Source organism: Notamacropus eugenii, chromosome 4 (genome assembly GCF_028372415.1).
Source record: "Notamacropus eugenii isolate mMacEug1 chromosome 4, mMacEug1.pri_v2, whole genome shotgun sequence".
NCBI lineage: Eukaryota > Metazoa > Chordata > Mammalia > Diprotodontia > Macropodidae > Notamacropus > Notamacropus eugenii.
The window spans coordinates 441,527-466,814 of NC_092875.1; the positions used below are offsets into that span (position 1 = coordinate 441,527).

The window sequence follows — 25,288 nt, forward strand, 5'->3', positions numbered from 1 at the left end:
AAGCATAACATTACTGGCATGTGAAATGATCTCTCTGATTATTTTTTTAAGACATCTCATTTTTCCCATTCTATTGAATTCTTTTTCATTTCTTTGTTTCTTTGCATTTGTAATATAAGAAAATTTTACCTCTCCTTCCTATTCTTTGGAATTCTGCATTCACTTGGGTATATCTTTCCTTTCTCCTTTCCCTTTCCCTTTCCTTTTATCCCCGGCTATTTCTAGAGACTCATCAGATGCTGTTTTGGTTTCTTGTTCTTCTTTTTCTTTGAAATGTTTTGTTGTTGTTGCTGTTGTTGCTACCTCTTGTCCAATACGGACAGCCTCGGTCCATGATCCTTCAGGCTCTCTGTCTACCTGATCTGATCCCTTCAATTTATTTATCACCTCCACGTATTTGTTCATAAGGGATGTTATTTAGATCATGGTGTGATGGGTTTCCCTAGTATGTTCTATAAGCACATTCATGGAAAAATTCTGCCAATAGTTTCTTTCAAAATTTGGTACAGCTACATGATCTTGTCAAATGTCATCATGCCAACTGCCAGTTGACCATGTCAATTCTGCTCAAGGAAGGAGTAGGAGCCAAGCATTTAGGATTAGGGGTAGAGTCAGAATCCAAGGGTTAGAGTGAGAGTTGGAGGCTAGGGTCTGCTGAGACTAAGGTGACCCGAAGGTTTAACTTCCCTATGTGCTCTTCTAGATAGAGTTTTATAACTTTCATCATCAGTGGTCAATCTACCAGGTGGATATTGTTTCTGTATTAGAAATAAACTTCAAACCCCCACCACCTTGGATTCTGAGAGGTCTTGGTCAGAATTGGGCAGCCTCCTTTTAGTAAGGTCTTCCCTAGAGCTGATAAGATTTTATGACATTAATCAAAGAGAAAGTTAGAAGGTACCTTTTAAGACCCAAAGAACTTCCCAGTAAAGGATAATTTTCAAGCTCTTTTCTCCTTTCCCCAAACAATGTAATCATTATCTATTTTAAAATAAAGCATGGCCAATAAAATACTTATGTTGTTAAGCATTGTTACCCCCCTGTTGAGTAGCTTAATTCAGTATTTCTAAAGAAAAGTTAAGTTAGTAAGGTTATAACTGCATCACCCTCCAGAAATGATTTTTATTAGGAGTATTTCATACACTCTGCTTTCCCCAAATTCCCAAACAAGAAGGAATACAAGACAATAAATGACAATTTGGCTTTACGGTATGAGATAGTTATGGACACTCAGATGACACTGATTTAGTTGAATGAATGTCCTAAGGATGTTACATAGAACATCACTTCATACATCTATCAGTTTGACACCATGGACAGGTTGCATTCATTGGCCACTGTAGCAGACTTTAGATCCAATTACACTTTTATTTCTTATATTGACATTTATAAATAGATCACCATCATGAAATACATATATTTTACATTCAGATCTGTCTTACCAATACAAGGTGAGATATCACAATTATCCTAATAGCAACAGACATGTAACTTTAAATGGTACCACATAGTTGTGACAAATTCAGTCCCATCAAATCTGGACTTACACATACAAATGATACCATACAGAATCTGAGTTTCTTAAGGGCCATTGGCTGTCAGGACTTTCAGTTATGGAACCCACTGATTTCAGCTAGTCTGCTGCCCAGGTTTTACCCTGGCTCTCTGAAGGATCTCAGCCCCAGAGCAGGAGGGGTAAGAGAGGTGCTGGAGGGATGGAGGAGACAGAGTTCTCAGGGATGACCAGGTTGAGGGGCTTGGGGCCCAGGTGGAATCCCAGCCCTGGGGTGGAGTTTGGAGGCCAAGGAGGAGTCTATGCAGGAAGATGGCTAGGGCTCTCAGAGAGAGAGCTCTAAGAGTGTTAGGTTCCAGAAAAGACTCATTTCAGAAGTTGAGATGTTGGCTAAGAAGACTGAAGCCAGGAGTCGGAGGTGAGAAGAGGGGACATTGTAAGTATAGGAGGCCACTATTGAAAGGACAGTGTCAGGATATGGAAGTTGTTGACCAAGGATGAGCCAAGAGGACAGTGGCCCTGGGTCAGGGTAAGTGGAGATAGGGTTGGGCATTCCTTGGGGTACAGGGCAGGGCTTGGGCAGGACACACAGGCAGGGTCCTGAGGTACTAATGCAGTGTGCCATTGGAAGAAAGGGCTGATCCTGGGGTTCAGGGACCTGACAGGATGGGCCTCTTTAGGACTGCAAGGGCCCATCCTCAGTTAACTGGCTATAAACACAAAGCCTAGGAGCTGAGATAACTCTTCTTATAGAATCCAATTCTTCAGGAGCATGTCCCAGGTAGGCCTGGGCCAGGATCGTATAAAACACCAGGGTCCTGCTGGCTCCCCTTCCTTTGGGCCTCATTTTCCCCTTCTTATGTCTGGCTGACCATTCTCCATGGCTGTCCCTCCAAGCCTAGCTACTGCCTGGGTCCCTGTCCCTGGTCTTGACAAGACTCCCAATCACATCCCAAATGCCCCAGAGCACCACCCCCCACTTTATCATTGAATCCTACTGTCTCTGTCTTCAGACCTCTCCTATAGGACCCCAGATGTCCTAGAACCCTGCCCTCAGCTCAATGTTAGAGGTTCAGTTCTCCTGCCTTCATCCAATGCCCCTGTGAATTACTAATTTATGAAATGGGGGCAGGATTACAGACACACCTTATCATTTGTGTACTCACTGAAAAGGACCACAATGAGCAGCAGGAAATGGGGCAGCAATTACACTTTAAGAAGGCACACAGACCAGCTCTGAAGAGTGTGGAGCCATAGAGAGGTAGAGGGCAGAGCTCCCTGACTGGGAATGGGATGGAGAAGGGAAGCCGAATGAGGAAGGGAAGGGAGGGGGACAGGCAGAGAAGATCTCTCCCTCAACCATGGCTTAGAGGTGGGGTCACTAGGAAGCTTGGACTGGGCATGGCCAGGGTGCAGTGTATGACCTTGGCATCTTCCATGTCTGCCCAAGCCCCAGTGCTCCCCAGAGCCTGCTTCAGTTGCCTTCATGACCTTTGGAAGAAATCATTTTTATCTACCCATTCCTGGGTGGGTGAGGCTTAGTTCTTTTGCTTGGGGTTGGCAGCCCCTCCCTCACCCATGGCTTTCTGGCCTTTCAGTACCCTCAAAACTGGTTCAACAAGAAGGAGTTTACCACGTATGGACACTGGGCATGCTACAGCTTCTTGGGGCCATAGGGGAGAGTTGTGTGACAGGTAGACACCCAAGGAGTGGGAAAACAACTCAGCAAGGCCTCACACCAGAAGGGCTAGTCCTCCTTGAACAGCTGTAAAACCAAAAGCAAGGGGGGGGGGGGGGGTAAAGACACCCTGTCAAGAGGGGGAGAACATTTCCTACATGGGGTATAGCAGAGTCAGGAGATCAGGTCTTGGTGAAACCTCATCCAGGAGGCCAGTGTCCCTGGGTCAGAGATCAGGAGGAGGAGGAAGGGAGGAGTGAGGTGTAAGAAGACAGGAAAGCAGGTGGGGCTGGTTATATGTACCTACTGTGTGCCAGGCACCTTGTACATTTTAGCTTATTTGAGTCTGCTGTCAGAATCATCAGGGTCCTTGTTAGTGACATTCTGAAGAAGGCATGCACATGCACATACACACACACGCAGAAACACATGAACACACAGAGATATCTCTGTAGATGTTCTCTTCCTGAGGTCCGTGAGTGTCCCAGAGACTGGGTTATAATCAGGGAGTGCTCTTAGGTAGAAAAGGGTATAGAAAAGATGATTTTTTTTAAAAAAAGAAAGACTTTAAAGTATTAAAGTGATCAAAGGCATTTAGTATTTGCAATAAAACCCAAGAAAACAACTTCTTTTTGAGTCAGTTATTTAATTAGCATTACTTAAGCTCCTAGTGGGTGGCTAGGTGGCCTAGTGGATAGAGTCCTGGGTCTAAAATTCTTCCAGAGTTCAGGTCAGGCCTCAGGTACCTCCTAGCTGGGTGACTCTGGCTAAGTCACTCAACCTTATTTGCCTCAGCTTTCTCATCTCTCAAATGAGCTACAGAAGAAAATGCAAATCATTCCAGTATCTTTGCCAAGAAAACCCCAAGTGGGGTCAGGGAAGAGCTGCACAGGGCCAAAGCTACTGGACAACAATGTCCTAGTTACATGGAAGGCAGGACTTGTGAAGGAGAGGCAAGCTGGGTCCTGAGGTCCTGATGTAGGGTGATAATGGAGGAAAGGGCTCATCCTAGGGCTTCTGGGGCTAGGCACTGGGGGGCTCTTGGGTCTAGGAGAAACCTCCCTAAATTGGACAACTGTTGATGGTCCTGAAAGAAGTGAGAGTCCTTGAATTTTTAAGCTAAAGTCTTTCCCAGGTCTCAGTTTGTCTGAGGCAGTACCCATTTAGAGACTGAAGGCTGGTTTAATCAATTAAAATTTATATTCCTTTGGACAGAACACTTGTAGTCAGGATATGACTCCCCATCAGAGAAGGAGGAAGATAGGAAGGAAGGAAGGAAGGAAGGAAGGAAGGAAGGAAGGAAGGAAGGAAGGAAGGAAGGAAGGAAGGAAGGAAGGAAGGAAGGAAGGAAGGAAGGAAGGGAGGGAGGGAGGGAAGGAAATAGTCCAACTGGGACAGGCCAGTTGGTCCCCAGTGGGGCAGCCACTCCCCCTTACACAATGTCGTTCACCCTTGGTTCTCCACGCAGGGAGGGCAGGGTACTAGGTGGAGGGGCAGCTCTGACTCAGGGCTCACTGAGGCTCTGACTGGTCTCTTCCCATCTAGGATCCCCAAGTCCCCTGTGCCTCTTGGGTCTCTACAGAAGGATGGGGCGGGAAGGCGGACAGAAGGGAAGGAGCAGAGGGAGGAAGGGAGCCCTCCTGTTCAGAGCATCTTCCTTTCCAAGCCTGCCCTCCCTACCTCCTCCTTCCCTCTGTAGATGCAGTATTACTTTCAGGTAGTCTGGTGCCAGTTTTACCCCGCCAGTCTTTCTGCTCAGGGGAGGAGGGGGTGAGTGTGGAGGGGAGTGGGAGAGGAGGGGATGGAGACACCAGAGGAGGAGCTCTCAGAGAGCGGGGAGGGGTGGAGTTTGGAGGCCTGGGAGGTGTTTAGGGCAGAGGAGGGATCATGGCACTGGAGAAGGGAGGCAGGGCTTAGGGAGGCGAGGCAGGCAGGATCTCTGAGCCCTAGCCCTGGGTGTGATTGGAAGAAAGGGCTCAGCCATCCTGGGGGCCTGGGGGGCTGGAGTGGGCAGGGCTGCTGGGGATGAGAGGACCCTCCCAGAGTGGGCTGGACAGGAGCAGGAAGTGTCTGAGCCCAGAATGCTCGGCTCTCCCTCCACTTCAAATCTCTCCCTTTGCCTGGCTCTGTGCTCTCTCTGCCTTCCCCGGAGCCAGGATTCCTGTGCCTTCCTCTTGCAGTTGAGATCGCTCTCCTTTCCTGTGGTGCTGAGATCGCTCTGCTTTCCGGACGCCAGCTCTGTGCCTGCGGGTCCCAGGTAAGGCGCCTCCTTCCCCACTTTCCCATTTCCTGGCTTCCCCTGGCTTCCCCTGCAATTCAATCTCCTTCCTCGCATCAGACCTCATGGTGAGTGCCCTCCAGGTCTGCCAGGAGCACACCTTCCTCCCAAGCCTGGCTCCTGGATGAGCTCCATGCCCCTACAACTTTCCCAGACTCCCCGTCACTTCCTAAATTCCTGCCTCACCTTCCCCAGATTTACCATTGGATAAGACTTCCAGACTGCAGACTTTGACCACAGGATTCTGGGAGTCCTCATTTCAGCCTCCTATCCGGCCCCGGTGTCCTGTCTCCCAGTCCCCTAATCTCTTATCTTCTTAGTTAGGAATTCCCTGTGTGCGGGATAACAAGATTCCCTACTTAAATTAATTACTCAGAGGCTCTCAAAGTGATGACAGAAAGTTTATTTATTCGATTCTCAGAAAGCGGGGCAATTCCTCCCCACGTGGTCTGGAGCAGGAAAAGCTGAAGACAAAGGAAAGGCAGTGATATATATAGATCCTCACACAAGCCCCTCCCTCCCCTCTGACCATCATCCTCATTAGCTGAGAATATGATCTTACATTCTAGACGCGAAATCTAGCCAATCCCTTTTGAAATGAAGGCATCAAAAAGTTATGTAAGTTTTATCCAATCGTTGAGACCCTAAGGTACTACACAGTTTTATATCCTTATATGGAATTATTCCACTCTAAAAATATTGTAATCTTGATCCTCTCAGTCTTTCTTACCCCTGGGAGAAGAATTGCAGTCTGAGATGTCTTCACTAAACCTATTCCACTCACCTTGTCTTACCTTCAGATCCAGCCCCCTTTGGAGATCCAAGAATCCAACCTTCCTTCCTACTTACCCAGGCTTGGACACAGGTACCAAAACTCTTTCCTATCTCCCTTTCTCTGCACCCAAGGCTCTGGGGCTGCTTTCCTGTCAGAAACCAGGCATGTGACTCCCTGTCTCCAGTCTCCCTTTAGGGATTCCAAGCCTAAGCTCTACCAGAGCATCCCAACAGTCCTTCCCAGCACTAAGTGAGACCTCAGGACACAGTCATCTTGCTTCCCCAGGCTCAGTGTCCCCCTGGATCCTTTCTGTCCCTCTGGTGTCCCTGACCTCCCTCCATGAGCTATGTTAGATGGTCTTGCCTCCCAGACCTTACCCCTGCTCCCCTTCTCCATGCCTCCCGCTACCCTGCCTCAGGTCCCATGCCAGGGGGCTGAATCCCAGACTGCACTTTGTCTCCCAGCCTCAGGCTTCCCCTGATCATTCAAGAGCCCTCCACCTCCTCAACCTCCCCTACCTTCCCTCTCTCCTAGACCAAGCAGTCAGTCTGTAGTCTAGATAATATGTGTGTGCATCAGGCAGAGGGAATGCAGGGCAGGCAGAGGACCATGTGGAGGGAGAGCTCTGCCTGAGGTGCCCTTGAACCTCTGACTGGTCTCATCCCATCTGGGATCCCAAGCTGCCTCTGTGTCCTGGGTCTCTGTGGGAGAATAGGGGCAAGGGGGCAGGAGACAAGGAGTAAGAGAAGAAGGGCAGTCGTCTTCCTGTTCAGACCACCCCCATTTCCAACCCTGACCCTCCCTGCTTCCTCCTTTTCTTTGTAGAGTGGAGTCTCTCCCCTGAGGATGGTGCCAGGGCCTTTGTGACTGATGTGGGGCATCACTCTTGTGAATCCCTGTAGGCCAGCCTGCTGTGTAGGAAGTGAAGAGGAAGACCTCTCCCCCTCTGGAATCCTTCTCCCTGCCCAGCTCAGTCTGCACAGGACCCAGGCCTGGCCCCACCAAGGAGTCGGATCCAGACGGAATGGCCCCTGGGAGACACAGCCACCCTCCCCAGGTGAGTGCAATCTGTGCCCAGAAGTCAGCCCAAGAGGCTGTTGCCATGTATGTACACCATGGTCTATGAAGCTGCCAGTGTGGTCCTCATGGAGCATTTCTTTACAGATGTAGGCATGAAACTGAATAAGGTATTAACAACACTGCCCTGCTCTCTGCTACTTTTAGTAAAACTGATTCATTGGCGCTTTGGTTGGGGAGTTTTCTTAGCAAGGTCAGTGGAGTGGTTTGCCATTTCCTTCTCCAGCTCATTTTACAGATGCAGAAACTGAGTCAAATAGTGTTAAATGACTAGTCTGGGGTCACACAACTAATGTGTGAGGCAAGATTTGAGCTCAGGATCTCCTGAGTCCAGGGCCAGCTCTCTATCCATAGTTCCATCTAGCTGCTCCAACAACTCAGCAGCTGTGTACAAGCGAGCTTTGCACTGTATGAAGTGGTGTTAACTCTGAGAGGGAAGGCTCCAGCAATTTGGGGGACCAGGAAAATCATTTTTTTCAGAAAGTGCCATTTTAGCTGAGCCTTTAAGGAAGCCCAGAGCAGGCATGTAGAGTTTGGGTTAGGGTTGGGGCTGAGAACTTTGCAGTCATGGGAGAGAGCCATTGCCAAGGCCTTTCGCGTTGCCTGACATGTGGTATGCTCCTCCTCACACTGAGATTGCCAGCCAGGCCTGGCACCCAGATTAGAGCATGGTCAAAGCCACAGAGTCCAGCCAGCAGAGGGACCCCTGTAATCTCCTTCTAACCAATGATCTGACCCTTTACCATGTGTGAGCTGAGAGGTCCAGAAGCTGCCCCAGCACATTCTTTCTGGGCCCAATCTGGACTAGGGAAGTTTGCACTGGACCATGCTCTCCTCTCCCCCAGGTGAGACACACCTTTTCCCCTCTCATCTTCAGAGTCAGGTCTCCTTTCTTTCTTCACCTTCCCATCCCCCTCACCTCCTCTCCTGTGTTCTTCTTTCTTTAAAATCATAGAGGTCACATGACCTTCTCCACCCTCCTTCTCCTTGACCTCCCTCCAGTCTCTGATGCTGTTGGACACTTTATCCTTCTTGATCTTCTCTTTCTTCCAGGCTTTTAGGACCCCACTGTCTCCTGGTTTTCCTCCATCCTATCTGACTACTTCTTTTCTGTCTCCTCTGGGTCTTCCTGGGCTCAAACCCTCTGACCATAGGGGTCCCTTGGGGGTCCAGCCTTGGTCCTCTCCTCTTTTCCCTCTGTACTACTTTCCTTGGTGATTTCATCAGCTCCCATCAATGTCATCACTATGTGTGTGCTGATGACTCTCACAAGGACCTTTCCTGCCCCAGTTTCTCTGCTGACTTCCAGTCTTGTATCCCTAGTTGCCTACCATATATCTCCAACTGGATGGCCCTTGGATATCTTAAACTCAATGTATTCCACACAGAGCTTGTTATTTTTACCGCAGACATTACACACACACACACACACACACACACACACACACACACACACACACACACACACACACTCCTAGTTTCCCTGTTACTGTAGAAGGCAACACCATCTTCCCATCATCACCTAGTAGTTGACAAGTCCTGAAATAAACCAAAGGCATGAGTTGAGGAATAAAACACCTTTCACTGAGATAACAGGGTAGCAAACCTACCATCCTGGGGAGGCCAGGTCTGTTTCCCCACCAAATATACCCATCAAAAAGTTTTTATAGTTTTAGGAGAACAGAGGGAGGAGGCATTATGAGGTAGCAAGCCCTGGTCCTGAGACCCCAAGGGCCCTTGGCAGCCACCTCATTCCAGCTGCTCTGCCCTTCCTGCCATGAATCCCAGTGTCAGGGAGGAAGGACACTAGAAGCTGAGATCTAGCTTGGGCTGGGCTCCCCACAAGGTAATGTCCCTGGAGAAGGGTCACCTTAATGTGTGGTTCAGCTCAACCTGATCCAAAGTAAATGTCTTAAGAGCAGGAAGGTAAGGACAAGACTGAAATGCTGGCATTACAAGGATCATTTAAGGGAGGTGCAACCCACATTACATCTGGTATTTCTGTCCTTTTGTGAACAGTTTTCTGTCAGAGTCATCCCAGCCTCTTTTGTATCTCTTCACCCACTTATCCAGTATGGTGCAAAGGCCTATTAGTTTCACCTTGGCATCATCTCTAGACTCTGTCCTTTCTCTCCTCTCCCTACCACCGTTCTAATGCACGCCTCCATTGCCTCATGCCTGGTCTATTGGAATAGCCTACTGGTGGGTCTGCCCCCCTCATAGCGCTCCCACTTCCAAGCCATTCCTCATTCAGCCCCTAATCATTTCCTGCAGTGCAGCTCTGATCAGGTCACTGCCCTCCCAAACAGATTCCCGCAGTTCCCTATTTATTCCCTCCAGGATCAAACAGGAAATACTCTCACTGACAATCAAAGCCCTTTCTAACCCATCCCCGACCCAACATATACCTTTACTCCGCTGGCCCTAAGCCTCGTGGCTTCTCTCAGCTCTAGGCACTTTCAATGACTGTTCCTAAGCCTAGAATCCTCTCCCTCCCCAGCTCAGACTACTGACCTCACTGTCTTCCTTTAAGTCCCCTCCAACAACTACAAAGCCCCAGGAAGCCTTCCCTAACCCTCTTCATCCTTCCTCCTTCCCTCTTCCAATCCTGGCCTGTTTGTCCAAGCCTTGCTTCCTTTGGATATATTGGTTGGCTTGGTGTCTCCCCCATTAGATGCTGACCTCCTTGAGGGCAGGGACTGCCTTCTGCCTCTTTTTCTAGCCCTAGTGTTTAGCATTGTGCCTGGCACATGATAGGTGCTTTATAAATGTCTATGAAATTGGATTCACCATTTCTAGTCCTTGAGGAGACCTTGTCACATCACTCTCTTCTCCCTGGGCTGTCTCCTCCTCCCCGCTTTCCTTTATGTCCCCTAGTTGTCCTGTAGGGCCACCAGAGGACCTTCTCCCTCAGGCAGGATGTCAAGGCTCCGCCCATGATACCCCCTACCATCCTCTGCACTCTGACCTCCTCCAGGGTTCCTCCTTTATCCCTGTGTGCCTGTGTACTTTCAGAAAGAAATGTCTTTTTGATCTGTCTGTTCGAGTCCACATTTGTTCAGTACTCCTGTATTTCTTTATTCTGAGGTGTTAAGAAGCAAACAATCCCTTCCTTTCTGGTTTTCTTTCTAGAAATATTTCCTACTCCTCTTCTTTGTGGAATATCCACTTTCCCCCCATGTTGTTAAGCTCCCATCTGCTGAATCAGTCACCTGCAGCGTCCTGGGATCCAGAGTGCTCTGGAACAGGGCTTCTTAAACTTTTTTCTCTCCTGAACTCTTTGGACAGAGAACATGTTTTGAGACCTTGGGTCTATAAGATAGGTAAACCAATCTGATTTACTGATAATAAATCATAAAGAAATTTCTTTTAAAACAATTTTTGGTATACAATATAATTTTAGTGTTTACCAAAGATGAAAGCCAATTTGCATACTAAGGAGATGGATATGCTTGTTTCTTTTTACATAAAGAATTAAATCTTGGTAGAATATTGAATACTGCAGGACATAGAACATCTTCACCATTTTTCAGAGTGGAGTGACATTTTGATTTCATCACATCCAATAATTTCGTGTCTGAGCCGAGGTGTTTCTGGCTTTGCATTTCACAACAACATGCACAGTGGAAAGTTCACATGTTGTATGTTCAGAACCAAGGCTACAGTGAAGATGCACGATGTAGCATGGGCAAGCAGTGCCAGAAACTCCTTGGATTCATTTCCTGTTTCATTGTGAATTAAGTTATGCTCTTGGGCACTCAGAAACCTTTACCTGTTGTCACATTTTTTGTGACCCCCGTATTTAGTTAGGCAACCCCGTATGGGGATCAGACCCACAGGTTAAGAAGTGCTGCTCTGGAACGCAGCCTTCCTTCCCTGCTTCTTTCTAGTGCATTTGCATTAGTTTTGCATGATTGCAGACGCCTTTCCATTGTGTGGAAGTTGTTCTGCTGGTGACTTGTAGGACTTTGTGTTTCTAAATTGGATTGATAAATGTAACTACTCCCAGTCCTGGGGGTTGCAGCCTTGGCTTGGTTTTTGGTTTTTGAATCATTGTTAAATTTTAATTTATGGAAGAAAGTCAGCATTTCCAAAACATAGTTCAATAAAAAGATGCTTGCACATCAAATTGCAAATCTGCTATGCACCATTTCTATTGCTTTCCATCATCTATTCCAAAATTATCATGAACATTTCTTTTTTCTTCCCACACCCTCATCCTCTGCCCTGGAGGTGACTACCCTTAGACAAAAATAGGTATATGTATATGTAAAATTACATCTATGTACATGTAAAATTATTCTGTACATGTAACCTTTATGCATTTTCTAGTTCTTTGCCTCCACAAAGAAAACTGCTGCCATCACTTTAGAACACAGAAGTTCTTTTCCTTTTTCCCTGATTATCTTTTCTCTTTAACCTGGGAATTTGGAATCTGAGCTCTGACATGCCTGTGAATTTTCTTCCCATGATCCTTTTGGGTGTGATCAGTGGATTCTTTCCATCTCCACTTTCCCTTCTTGTTGTAGAACTTCAGGGCAATTGTCCTTAATAACTTCTTGTAAAACCGTACTGAGATTCTTCTTTTGACCATAACTTTAACGTAGCCTGGAAGTTCAGACATTGTCTCTCCTTCATCTGTTCTCCAGATCAGTTGTTTTCCTAAGGATGTGTTTCAGATTCTTTTCTCTTTTTTCTACTTTTATTACATCTTAGTGTCTTATCACATCATTCAACTCTACTTGGCAAATACCAGTTTTCAAGGAGTTAGTTTCTTCTTTTGGAATTCGTATCCCTTTTTCTAATTAGTTAGATTTCTTTTCATCATTTTCTTGAATGACTTTCTTTTTTTTTTCCAATTTTTACTCATTGTCTTACATTTGGTTTTGGAAATCCTCTTCATTTGCTTCCTTACGGTTTTATACGTCTTGTTCCAATTGCTTGACTTTCTTTTCCACAATCTACTTGATTTTCTTTTTTTTTCTAATTTTTCCTCATTCTGTTTGACTTGACTTAGAATTATTTATTACAATTTTCTTGAGTTCTGTTGATTTTCTCCTATTTTTCCTCATTCTCTCTTCTTTGATTTTTTAACTCCTTTTTCAGTTCCTCCAAGATTTCTTTTTGGTCTGTCACCCACTTGACATCTTCTTCTGAATGTCATCCAGACTTTCTTTTATACCCAAGGAGTCATCAGTGATCAGGTTCTTCTTCCTTTCCCTCCTCATTTTTATGTTTCATTTCTCTTATTTTTTTTAATCAGCTTCCTTTGACTACAATCAAGTTTTAATCCAAATTTAGTGGCTACTAGGTCTCAGGTCCTCCTTACTCTTGTGTTCTGCATTCTCTCTGGAGGCTCAGCCTCTGGGATTCCTCCCTTCCACCCACCCGGAGCCCAAGTCACACTGTCCTGAAAATGTTCCTTCTTCCTGTGGTACCACTGGACGTTGGTCACTCCTCCTTGCCCACAGCCACAGCCCAGGATTATGTGTGGGCAGCACTGCCAGGCTTGCCTTCTAGAGTCATTACAGAGTCCATCTGTCTTCCCTCACTCAACTTCTGCTGTTCCATAGGTGAAAGTTTGTGAGTTCAGATTCTGGAGGTGAAAGTTCTAGAGGCCTGGTCTGCTTCCCTCTGGGACTGCTGTTTGGTAGTGCAGTGGAGTTGGCCTTGAAATGTCTACACTGCCCTCAGCCCCCAGAGTCTTCTCTGAGGTCCTCTCAAGTTGTCCTCCAGCTGCTTTACCCCTTTGTTTTTGCTTCTCTATTTTCATTTTATGGTAATTTTCTCTCTGTGGAGGAAATCCAGAGAGCCTAGAAATTCCTGACCCATGCTGCCATCTTCCCTGAATGCATGCACTGGTTTTTGTTCTGGAGATGATCTGTGAATTCTAGAATTGAAGTGTCTTTTTCCATTTTCATAAGTCCTGGCCAATTGTCTTTGATAAAGTGAATCCTACTCTTGTAATAGAGATAAAAGAAAATGAAATGGAAGACCATCAGATTTCAAGCTCTTTGGCCACACACATGCTGTACATATGGTAACTTGGAAACAGGTGACCACTTCCAAGTATCAGGGTATTTGTAAGGATTAAAGCATATAATAATAGCAGAAATATAATATGATATAATGGAGAAAAACTTACATGAATGTCATAGCCAAGTCTCAAAGTTCCCAGGTTCAGGTGAAAATATTGAAAGCAATGAGAAAAAAAAGCATTCCAATCCTGTGGAAATCTAGTGAGGATTTCCCAAGAACCAGCAGATTCCACTCTAACAGACAGAAGGTCTTGGGACATGACATTTCAAAGAACAGAAGAATTATGATTGCATCCAAAAATAATGTACCAGCAAAATGAGTGTAATCCTGGATGAAAATAAAAATGGCTGTTTGATGAATTGTAGACCTTCAGGTTTGGATCAAACAGAGCAGAACTCATTGGAAAATTGGATATAAAAGATCCAGAAGAAGTATAAGGAAAACGTTAAATTAAAGATTGCTTATAAGGCCCCCATTAAGGTCAAACTGTTTGCTTATTGTTTATGTATGGAAGAGTTAACAGTATTCTTAGAACTGTCATCACGTCATCAATGTAATTTGAAATAAAGGTGGTGACTGAATTGTGCATGATGGGGTAATGAGAAAAAAACTGGGCAGGAAAAGTCAAAAGGGAGAAGTGATATTGGAAAGAGGGAGCATGAAAAGAAGAACCCAGAGAGAGGAAGCAAGTCAGGATAGAGGGATGGTGATATTGGGGCCTTCCTTTCATCTGAGTTGAAAAAGAAACAACATGTACATGTGAAAGTGTGTAGAAGTCTTCTGAACATGTAGGGAGATGAGAAAATTGGGGAACAGGTTCAGGGAGGGAATTTTCAGAGGGTGTGGGGACTGGCAATTAGGAAAGTCAGGGAGAAGATGGGGCACATTTGCAGGCCCTGTGGATTCACATTGGAGGAGAGGATCAGGGTATTCTTGGAGGCATTGGTGAATTGGAGCAGTAAGTGGGAGGGGGAGAAGATGAGCTCAAAGGGAAAGAGTGAAAAGAGACCCTGAGAAAGAGCATTGTGAGTAAAAATGAGACTGGAAAGAAATTCACAGACAATATTTGTAACTTTTAATGTGAGTGGGATGTTTATAGCAACTGTCTTTGTGGTGACAAAGCCCTGGACGTTGCAGTGATCCCCATCATTTAGGGACAGGCTGAAGAGGTTGTGCTCAGTGGTTGTGATGGAATGCCACTTTGCTGTAAGAAAGGATGGAATCAATGATGTTAGAAAGGGATGGAAAGACTTGCACAAAATGGTTAAGAGCAAAGTGAGCAGCAACAGGAAAACACTGTATACAGTCACAGCGATAGAGTGTTCAGAAGAGTTTGAGCAAATAAGTCATTTTGACTATTCTAAAGACAAATTAAAAATAAAGGACATGTAAAGAGTGATGCTATCTGCATCCAGATAAAGAACTGACAAATACTAGTATACATAGAATAATTTTACACACATGTATGTGTGTGTGTATACACATATACATATACATACAGGCAGACATTTATATACATGGTAGCCATCTCTAGGGTTGTAGAGGGAGAGGAGAAACAAAAGAAATTTACCTGATAACCATTATATTATTTGAGGAATGTCAAGTTGTACATGGTAGATTTGCAATTTCATGTGTGATCACTTCTTACATTTTCCTCTTATGGAAATGCTCGTGTTGTTCCTTGCATTGTAAATAAAATATTCATTTTTCAAAAAAGATAAAATCCATTTCCTAATCCTAAGGAGCTCACATTCCCATGGAGGAGACAACATGCAAATCATCTTGTACATGTCTATTTGGTATATAAAGTATTGTCATGCATTCATAGGCATATGTGTATATAGATATATTTATGTATATATAATATACGAATTTGGTCTCTGGCTTCCCCTTCCTCTGATCCATAAGTTCTTTGCTTTGGTCTCTGTGTTCTTTGGATTAAAGTAAAACTTCCTATAACTCCATTCAATATGAAAGGAAATAAGTTCTAGAGTTTACCATGGCTAAACATATCACTTTTGATAAAGAAGATATTTCCTATCCCCTCTCTCATGCTCCTCCATACATCCACCAACCTCACAGATGGAACACAAACTTTCTCCCGGATTCCACAGGGAGATGTATTTCAGAAGAAAATATTTCTCAATTTTATTTCAAATGACCATAGAAATGCCTTTCTAACAATTCAATTAGGCTCTTAAAGAATATGGTTTTAGGGGTTGACTCTGACTCTCATAAAGAGTCTGACCTTTGGGCAAATCCCTTCTCTGCACTTCAGCTTTGTGAAGTTTTCTTCAGCTCTACATCCGATGATGTTTAATGATTTAGGCGTTGGTGACATTCAAGGACGTGGCTGTGGACTTCACCGAGGAGGAGTGGGGCCTCTTGGACCATGCTCAGAAGGAGCTGTACAAGAGGGTCATGCTGGAGAATGCCTGGAACCTGCTCTTCCTGGGTAAGGACACTTCCTCTGGTAACACTGAGTCTGCCATCAAAGGAATGTATACAGGGTTTGGAGCATTTATCAGTTATTAGAGAGAAGTGTTGATCTCCTGTCCTGCTGCCTGGTGTTTCCACTAGAAAGTCGTTGCACTGTGGGAAAGGAACCTGAGGGTTTCCTTAATGCTCCTGATGCTTCCCATATTTAGGTAGCTTCAAATTAGTGTGCAAGGACTGAGACATGGAGCCAACCTCAGGGTCATTCAGTTTGACCTCCACCTGGACGGGAATTGGGTCTGCCAAGTCTTTGAAAGCTGCTCAGGTGGCTTCTCCTTACAAGCCTGGCCTCTGGGATGGGTTGAGGATCCAGAATATTCTCCTTTTAACAAGCTTCAATCATGGCTTCTACTTGTCCCTCCTTTAGCGTTTGCCCTGAATCCTCCTTCCTGTTGCCCTCAAATTCCAGCAGAGATGGTGGCAAATAAGGGGAGGGAAGAAACATTTATTTCCACCTACTGTGTACCAGGTGCTGGGCCCAGGGCTTTCTTTACAATGTTATATCACTTCATCCTCACAATAACCTTCCAAAGTAGGTGATATTATTCTACCATTTGACAGTTGAGGAAACTGAGGCAGATGAAGATGAAATGACTTGTTCTGTGGCACACAGCTAGTAACTGTGTGAGGCTGAATGTAGACTCTGGCATACCTCACTCTAGGCCCAGGGCTCTCTCCATTGCACCATCAGCTTCGTCTCATTTCTAGACAATGGAAAGTATGCCATGAGGCCGTCCTTCCATAAAGAAGCTTCACCAAAACCAAATTTTGTGATTCCAAGCTGGTTCCATGGTCTTCTCCTCCACTTTTCCCCAAAGCTCAGAAAAGAAATGCTATGAGACCATCCTTCAGGAGTCCTGAGAACCACCCTGGGGTCCTTGCTTACATGTCCCTGGCTTTGCCAGGAATAAAAGACTGTCTGAGAAGTGGAATTTAGACCAACTAAGATTTATTCCGTTTGCCAGCAGGAGACTCTCAGCTAAACGGGCCAAGATGCCTCAAATGAGCAGTACACAAGGTTTCTATAGGTTTCAGGGAGTGGGGAACAGGAGAGGGGGAAAGGGCAAAAACTGGCTTATATAGTTTCCTGTTCTGGGACTCTAGTCTGGTTTTGCATAATAAGCCTTTTTAGCCCAGTTTGGAATGAGGAGTTTCTACAAGAGTGGGACTCGACAGCATGGGGGGATGAGGTCTGGCTCTTTCTCAGGACAGGCTGTGCAACAGGATAATGTAACACAGGCTGTTTTGGGTTCCTTACATTACAAGCACTAATGGATGGGTAGAGGTTCATGTGTGTGAACATAATGGAGTGAATCTCAGAATGGAGCAACTGTGAGTCTGAACGCCTTTCCCTAAAGAGAACTGAATGACAACTTTCTCTCCATGCTTGTTCCTGACTCCTCATGCCCAGGGTTTCCAGTTCCCAGAGAAGACATCATCTCTTATTTTGAGCAAAGGGAAGCACCATGGATGCTGGCGCAAGAAGGTTTGGGGGGCTGTTGTACAGGTGAGTGAGGTGAAAGCAGGTATATGGGAGCTGGGGTTACAAGAGACTGTTATGCCTTGTGGTGAGGCAGGTGCCCAATGTGGGGGGGGAAGACCTGACTTGGAATTCTTTTTTAGATGTTTCTCAGCAGAGTCTTCATGGATCAGTCACTGAACCACTGAACCTCAGTTTCTCCATCCTTAATGAGAGGGATTTGGACTCCATGGCCTTTCAGCTTCCATCCAGGCATAAATGTATGATCCCCCCCAAAAAAGAATTGTTTCGCATTTGGGGGCATGGGATTCTCCTGAAAGTATAAAAGGGCTTAGGCTCTTCTGTATGAGCTCTTTCCTACACCTTCAAGTCTACCAGCTTCTAAGTGTCCACTCTGTTCCAGACCCAGTACAAAGCACCAAGCACATCAATCAATTCAAGGGACTTTCCCTGCTCCATGGAGTGCACAGTCTGATGGTGCAGAGAACATGCCAACAGCTATGTAGGAACTCAATATGGACAGGATGAATTGGAGCTAGTAAAGAGAGGGAAGGCCCTAAATTTCAGGAGGACAGGGAAAGGCTTCTTGTGGGAGGTCAGCTCTAACTGGGGATTCAGGGAAGCCAGTGAGAACATTGTAGGCAACTGGGATGGCAGGAAAACCCCACAGAGTCCAGAGGTGGAAGGTCCTGTCCCTGAAACAGAAAGGAGGACCGTACACATGGATTATAACATATATGGGGTAGTGGAGGACAGAAGGGAGAAAGAAGACTGGAAGAGTAGAAGAGGAATAGGTGATGAAGGGCTTTCACAGCCCTGGAGACGGATTTATATTTCATACCTTGGCTGGGGAGCCATGAGAGGCTGTTGAGTACATGGTGACATGGTCAGGTGAATTCTTAAGGAACATGAACTTGGTAACATGATGGTGGATTGACTGGAGTGAGGAGAGAATTGAGGCAGTTAGGCCAACCAGCAGCCTGTGACACTCTGTTAGGTGTGGGGTAACTGTGGTCTGAACCAAGAAAGTGACCACGCTGAGATAGAACAGGGTCTATGGAATGATGTCACCAAGGATCGAATCAGCAGAACTTTGGAACTGATTGAACATGGGCATCAGGCGTGTGAATGTGTGAGAACTGATTAGGTGTGCATGGCATTTCATTTGGAGCTTGGACTGTTGGAATGAAGCCTTGGGTAGTATTAGCAATGGAAAAGATTGGGAGGGTTGGGGAAAAGAGAATGAGTTTCCTTTTCGATACGGTAGAAGTAGAACCAGGAGAGAGTAATGTCATTAAAATGTAGGAAGGGGGAGCCTGACAGTGTCAGAGCCTGGAGAGAAGTCAGGAAGGATGAGGTAAAAAAACTGAGGCAAACAGAGGTCCTGTGAGTTCCCCAGGGTCACAGGTCTAGCAAGTTTCTGAGGAGCGGTTAGAATTCAGGTCGTCCTGATTCAAGGCCCAGCACTCTGTGCACCACACCACCAGTTGTATTCTGACCTTGTAACAAAATATATTAAAAATGTTCACTCAGTTGTTTTTTTTTTTACTAACCAGTCACATGAGTAACATGAAAAGATGAGAAGTTCAAATCTTGCCATTTCAGTAAGTGGCATCTTAAGGTCTGTTGATGTGGCAAAGTTGTGGTGGTCCATGATGCTTTCATGATGGACTCCAATGTACATGCCTGGTGATGATGGTTTTCTAATAGCCTGCTCTCACTGCTGTATGAATATAAAGCCATGGAAGACTTTCATCTGGTGATTTCAGGTTTGATGAAATGTGATTGCAAGGCAGACCAAGAAGGAGAAGACAACTCCAGTGCAGTGATAGACAGACACCAACGGTCTTGGCGTGCCTGTGACTTTTTGCACATGAGTGTCCAACCTTCTGGTAAGTTTGGAAACAATTTGATATCAAGTCGAGAAACTGAAACAATATGTTGCAATGACAATAGTCAGAAGCAGTCAGAGTTTGAGGTATTCACTGCATGGTCCCCAAACACTGTGCATTCCTCACCATGATTGCTTGGAATCCCTGCCAGAAGACAGCTATTCAGGTTGAAATATGCACATACTTCTTGTCCCAGAAGATAAATACCTTTGTCACCCAACTGGACAATTATTTACCAGGTAAGGTACCACTGACAAATTTTTAGCTCACATCCCTTTGATCATTATTCTTCAAGGGGTTTGTGAACCTCTCTCAAGAAATTGAGGCAGAACAAAATCCCTTATGCCTCAGGTAAATTCAAAAAAGTGTTGGTATTCTCCATGTGAACTCAGAGAACGCAACAGAAAATAAGACTGAATGTGATCCCAAGGGAGATTAGGTTATGGTTCCTGGTAGAACAGACCAAGAAATAATTTTAATATTTAGTGCATGTGCACCAAATGGCATTGTATCTATGAAGAAAGGATTGAAAGTGTTTACAATGAAAGAGAAAGATTAAAGGTGGAGATACTTTGACAAGTACTGTGGACAGAGCAGGCCCATGCACAGAATTTGGATTCCAGGCTCAGCTGCTGGGACTTAGGTCTGAGTTGTGCATGTGATAACAATGGTGACCCTACTTGTGTCACAGAATTTTTGTGAGTATCCAATGTAAATTCATGCGTGAAACCCTTTGGCTATTAAATCATCCTTAGGATGTGACTAAGGGCATTTTAAGTGGAAGTTTTCCCTTTGAAGATGGTTCTCTTTATTCAGGGAAACAGAAAGTAACTGAGTTTTTGTTCTATCTATGGAGCAAAGGGGATGTGTGTGTGTGTGTGTGTGTGTGTGTGTGTGTGTGTGTGTGTGTGTGTGTGTAGTACCTCTTTGTTTTATTGTCGACTTTTTTTTCAGAAGGAAATTTTGGACTGGAAATGAAGAAAACTGCTGCAGAGCTAACCCTTTCTGTGGAAGAAACTCACAAGTCAGGATTCATGAGTGAGGATCTCTCTGACTTCAATTCAAGAGAAATCTGCACAACACCTGAGATTAGCCACACTGCAGAGAAATATTATGATTTTGAACAATGGGGAAACAGTTTTACTGAGAAGCAATATCTTATTACACATCAGAGAATTCACACTGGAGAGAAACCCTATAAATGCAATCAGTGTGGGAAGGCCTTTTTTCAGAGGTCTCGTCTTATTGTACATCAGAAAACACACAGTGAAGAGAAGCCTTATAAATGTACTCTGTGTGAAAAAGCTTTTAAATCAAAGGGCAGTCTTACTCGACATGAGAAAATCCACACTGAACAGATACTGTATGAATGTAATCAATGTGGAAAAGCTTTTCAGTCACAGCACACTCTTAATCACCATCAGAGAATTCACACTGGAGAGAAACCTTATGAATGTAGTCAATGTGGAAAAGCTTTTAAATGGCGGACATGTCTTATTCTACATCAGAATATCCACACTGTAGAGAACCATTATAAGTGTTATCAATGTGGAAAGACTTACAGATGGAAGGAAAGTTTTGTTGAACATCAGAGAATCCACACTGGAGAGAAACCTTATAAATGTAATCAATGTGGAAAGGCTTTCAGAGGTAGGAAATCTATGATTCGCCATCTGAGAAGTCACACTGGAAAGAAACCTTATGAATGCACCCAGTGTGGAAAGGCTTTTTCACAGAGGCCCATTCTTAACCAACATCAGAAAATCCACAGTGAGAACAAACCTTATGAATGTAATCAATGTGGAAAGGCTTTTACAAGGAGCGCTCACCTTAATACACATCAGAGAACCCACACTGGAGAGAAACATTATGAATGTACCCAGTGCCGAGCAACGTTTAAACAGAAGACCCATCTTATCCGACATCAGAGAATCCACGCTGGAGAGGAACCTTAAGAATGTGATCATTGTGGCAAAACCTCCAGGCTAAAATGAGATCTTGTTTACCTTCAGAGAATTCATGGGAAATATAGGAATCTAACTTACCTGAACGGGGAAAGGCATTGAAATGGAGTACAGAGTATCTTAGGAGAAAATTCATTCCGGGTAGAAGCCATTTATGCACTCAATGTGGGAAGAATTTCAGCAAGAGATCATCTCTGATCCTCTCATCAGAGGATTTATAGTGAAAAGAAACTTTATGAATGTGTTCAGTGGGTATAGCCTTTCTCTACTACATGGATGTCATGGATGAATGTTAAATTTTGTGTCTGACTAGAAGAGAAACGTTAGATATGGGAAATAATTCATGCCAACCATCCAGGTTGCAAAACCAGAAAAGGTGGCAGTAGGCTGACAATCTACAGAACTATGTGAGAGAATACATGTGGATGTTCCCAGAAGTAGAACGTCTTCAGAATAAGGAAAAATCCTTGTGTCAATATTATGCCAACTGGGGAACAATCTTTGGTGAAGGGATGTAATCAGATTTGTTTGGTCAAGGATGTAAAACTTGGAGCCATTTAGGGAAATGTTGTGTTCTCCCACAGGCCACCTCTATGCAGGTATTCAGTTGACATGGAGGGCACTGCATGTGACAATCAAGAAACTTCTCATTAGCTTGAGATCTTTTCTGCCTCCTGATTTTGGTGACCCAACAATCTTGGTGATGAGGTAGGGATTCCCCTGATGGACTGGAGGCAGAGCAGAGGCATTGTGTGAACAAAGCAGCCTCTCCTAGGCAGGCAAGAGGCCTTGCTGTGTTAGGACACTTTATCATACTAGGCTGAAATCTGCCTTTTGCACATTGCACTCATTGGTCCTGGGTCTTCCCTCTGGGGTCAAACAGAACAAGTGGGATTCAGCTTCAACATGAGAGCCTTTCAGGTATTTGAACAGTATTTCCTGTTGCCCACCAAGTTTTCTCTTCTTCAGGATAAGTAGTCTCACTCCTTTCAGCTGGTCCTCATTTGCCTTGGTCTCCAGTCCTTCATGAGCATAGGCCTTCTTTGGATGTATTCCAACTAGTCAATGCCTCTTGTTGATTATCTCCAGTTTCTCTTAAATAATAGGTATAAAGAGATATCTTGTTTGTCCATATTTATTTGTCTGGAGGTAGCTGTCAAAAGTGCCTTGGAACTGGAGTGTAAATTACTTTGTAAAATCTTACAATTATGTAATCTGTTTTTATGAACAATGGTGGAACCACTCATTTGGTACCCTGACATCTGTCAGTTGTGGCCATGTTTATGGATTAGTTAGAAATGGGGGGATATCATGACTTGTCTTGACCTGTGTCTTCCCCTGGTGTCTGAGAACTCTGCAGGAGAGAGTGAGGCTGATGACTTTGCCTCACTTACAAGTAAAGCAGCAACAATAGTCTGTGTGTGAAGAAGCTCAGGACTTCAAAAGGTCAGTGTCTCTCCATGCAGTGCAGAAGCTCTGTTGCCTTATCAGTTCCTTTTAACTGAAGAAAAACTGAGCTACGTTTATGCATTTAGTGCTCTCTTAAAATACTTTACTCCAAACAGAATTATTATCTCAGCTTCACCTGAAAATCTCTTTGTGTCAAGGAAGCTTGTGGTCTTCTATACCTTAATTGTATTGTTAATGGAATAGGAAGAGCTTTCCCATCCATGAAGAGGCCTATGTGACCTGCTTGAGTCACGTGACTCAAGGAGCCTGTAGAGGGAGGAGCTTCCAGAAGTGGTAGAGCAGGAAGTTGGTGTGAGTTGGAACTTGTTGCGTTCATCCTTTGTGGCCTGAAGAAGACCATGCCATCAGAGAAATGACAACATGACTTGCACTTGACTTTGTTTTGAGTGAGGGAGGGCTGTGCAAGGTCACCAGCCACACTTGTCTTAAAGAGCCATCTGAATCCGATGACCAGATATCCATCAGGATGACTGGAGATGGCCCCTTCAGGCCAAGGTCTATTCAGGTACTCACTTAAGGTTAGGGAAAGCCCATTCAGTGAACAGGAGTAGTTCAAGAAGTAGTCAGGGCATGGCCCCTTTAATGAGGCAAAGAAAAATAACTACGTCAGGCTGGGAGGAAAACAGCAACAGTTGCTATTGATAGTCACTCTTAAGCCAGGAAGGTCTAGAAAAGAGCCCTTAGGCAGGGACCTAATGTTGTCCAATGTATGGGCTTCATAGTGCAGTAGGTTTAAGGGGAAAGGAGAGGGGAGGAGAAAAGGAATTTAGCTAGTAAACCCCAAGTTAACGGGAGGGGGATACAGACAGGAGAGGAGGAGATGAGTTACCCAGCTACCTGGGTCCCCATTCAGGCAGCTGCATCTACTTTCAGATCATTGTATTTGTCCTTCGTTGTCGAAGAAAATCATGCCATCAAAGAAATGTTGATTATCTCCAATGACTTGCAATTGGAGCAGGAAGTTGATGCGAGTTGGCACTTAGAGAAAGAGGAGGCAGAAAGACAGAGCAGCTAGGGGGTATGAGAGAAGGGCATGTTGCTTAGGGGTGCCTGTTTGTGGGAAGGCCCCTATGGCCATGCTCCCTGCAGTGATAATATGTACAGACTTCTTGGTTACTTTGATGGATTTGGCTTTCTGGTATATGAATAAACATCTTGGTTCCATCTTCAGTGAAGAGCGTCTATTATATCTTGTGCTTCAAGCCTGGAAATACGCCAACATGTTCATAGCAGTCTCTGTGGGTATGACTTTGGCAATGTATCTGTCTCAGACTCTCTTTTTACCCTATCCCTACTACCTCATCTTTTGCTTTGACCCTCTCTTTCCTTGTTTTACCCATCCCTCTAATGTCCCCTCCCTTCTCCACCCATCCACCTTATCTTACTGTGTACACACTTGCAAAAATCCCCTAGTTTTCTCCTCTTTCTGGATGTTCTGTAGACTTGTAAACCTCTTCTGATGTATGTTTTGTTTTCTCATCCAACCAGATGAGAGTAAGTTTCCAACATCACTAGCCCTCCAACACCTGTTTCCTCTGTGTTAGTTCTTCCTTCCATGCCCTGTTTTTATGAGAGACTTGCTCCTTTTTACCTACTCCTGCCCAGTTTTATTTTTTAGAATCACCCCTTCATACACACACCAGCCACTACCTTTCTTTCAAACTACCTTGGAAATGACAGCGGTTTTGAGAATACTATTAGTTACTAATATTAATAACATTTTCCTATGCTGTAAGTACACAATTTGACCTTAATCAGTGCCTTAGAATTAGTCTTCAGTTAATTCCTTATGTTTCCTCTGGCAACAGAGGTAGCAAGCCAGCTATTACACTCTCTTCCTTCACCCTCCTCAAGAGGCTTCTTAATTCCTCTTCACCTTCTGCCATCGGAGTGTTACCATCTGCATATCTGAGATCATTGATACTTCTCCTGGTAACCTCAGTTCCACCTTTTGATCCCTCCTGCCTGGCATTTCCCATGATGTGCTTTGCATAGAAGTTAGACAAAATACATGACAACACATAACCTTGTTGTGCTCCTTTTCCAATATGACACCAATCAGTTGTTCCATGGTCAGTTCTTCCTGTTCCCTTTTGGCAACCTCATACAGGTTCCCCTGGAGACAAGTAAGGTAATTTGGTACTCCCGTCTCTTTGAGGACTTACCCCTTTTTGCCGTGATCCAAATGGGCAAAAGCTTTAGGATGGTCAATGAAAAAGAAGTAGACTTTTCTCCCAGAAATCCCTTCCCAGAAGTCCAAAGAATTTAGGGATTGGGTTTGACAACTTGATGTCTACTTTTCACCTTAGTCATGTTGCAGGGAAGAATCAAAACGAATGGGAGAAACCATAAAGCAAAACATAATGCAAGAGATAAGGGTTTGCTTCATTCCGTGATCCAATTCCATAGTTCTTTCTCTGGAGGTGGAAGGCGTTTTGCCTCAAGAGTCTGTTGGGAATGTGTTAGGTCCTTGCATTGCTGTGGAGGACTAAGTCTACCAGAAAAATTCCTCGCACACTGTGGTTGTTGCTGTGTACAAAGTTCTCCTGGTTCTACCTCTCTTGTTAGCTACATTTCAAGAAATCCTAAGGGAAGACTACATGAGATGAGAGTTAATTGTGCCAGA

The 25,288-nt window shown here is 44.7% G+C and overlaps 1 protein-coding gene across 4 annotated transcripts; it reads left to right on the plus strand.

Annotated features, from left to right (window-relative positions):
• The first annotated feature begins 5,120 nt into the window (after positions 1–5,120).
• Positions 5,121–23,832, plus strand: LOC140502750 (uncharacterized). 4 transcript variants are annotated; one of them, XM_072606723.1, is made up of 8 exons: positions 5,122–5,448; positions 6,270–6,334; positions 7,070–7,301; positions 15,689–15,815; positions 17,268–17,363; positions 17,480–17,596; positions 19,106–19,228; positions 20,183–23,832. In XM_072606723.1, the coding sequence occupies exons 3-8, from the start codon at positions 7,269–7,271 to the stop codon at positions 21,181–21,183; spliced, it is 1,497 nt and encodes a 498-aa protein (XP_072462824.1). In that variant the 5' UTR covers positions 5,122–5,448; positions 6,270–6,334; positions 7,070–7,268; the 3' UTR covers positions 21,184–23,832. The 4 variants fall into 4 exon arrangements, with proteins under 4 accessions (XP_072462827.1, XP_072462824.1, XP_072462825.1 ...); XM_072606724.1 differs by having other exon boundaries at positions 7,147–7,301; XM_072606726.1 differs by lacking the exon at positions 17,480–17,596 and having other exon boundaries at positions 5,121–5,448.
• Positions 23,833–25,288: the final 1,456 nt, after the last annotated feature.

Bases quoted from the DNA above. Each gene is read 5' to 3' on its own strand.
- LOC140502750 (XM_072606723.1), top strand. From the start codon at position 7,269: ATGGCCCCTGGGAGACACAGCCACCCTCCCCAG. The intron at 7,302-15,688 runs GTGAGTGCAATC...TTAATGATTTAG, and splicing joins GACACAGCCACCCTCCCCAG to GCGTTGGTGACATTCAAGGA. The intron at 17,597-19,105 runs GTATGATCCCCC...TGGTGATTTCAG, and splicing joins GCTTCCATCCAGGCATAAAT to GTTTGATGAAATGTGATTGC.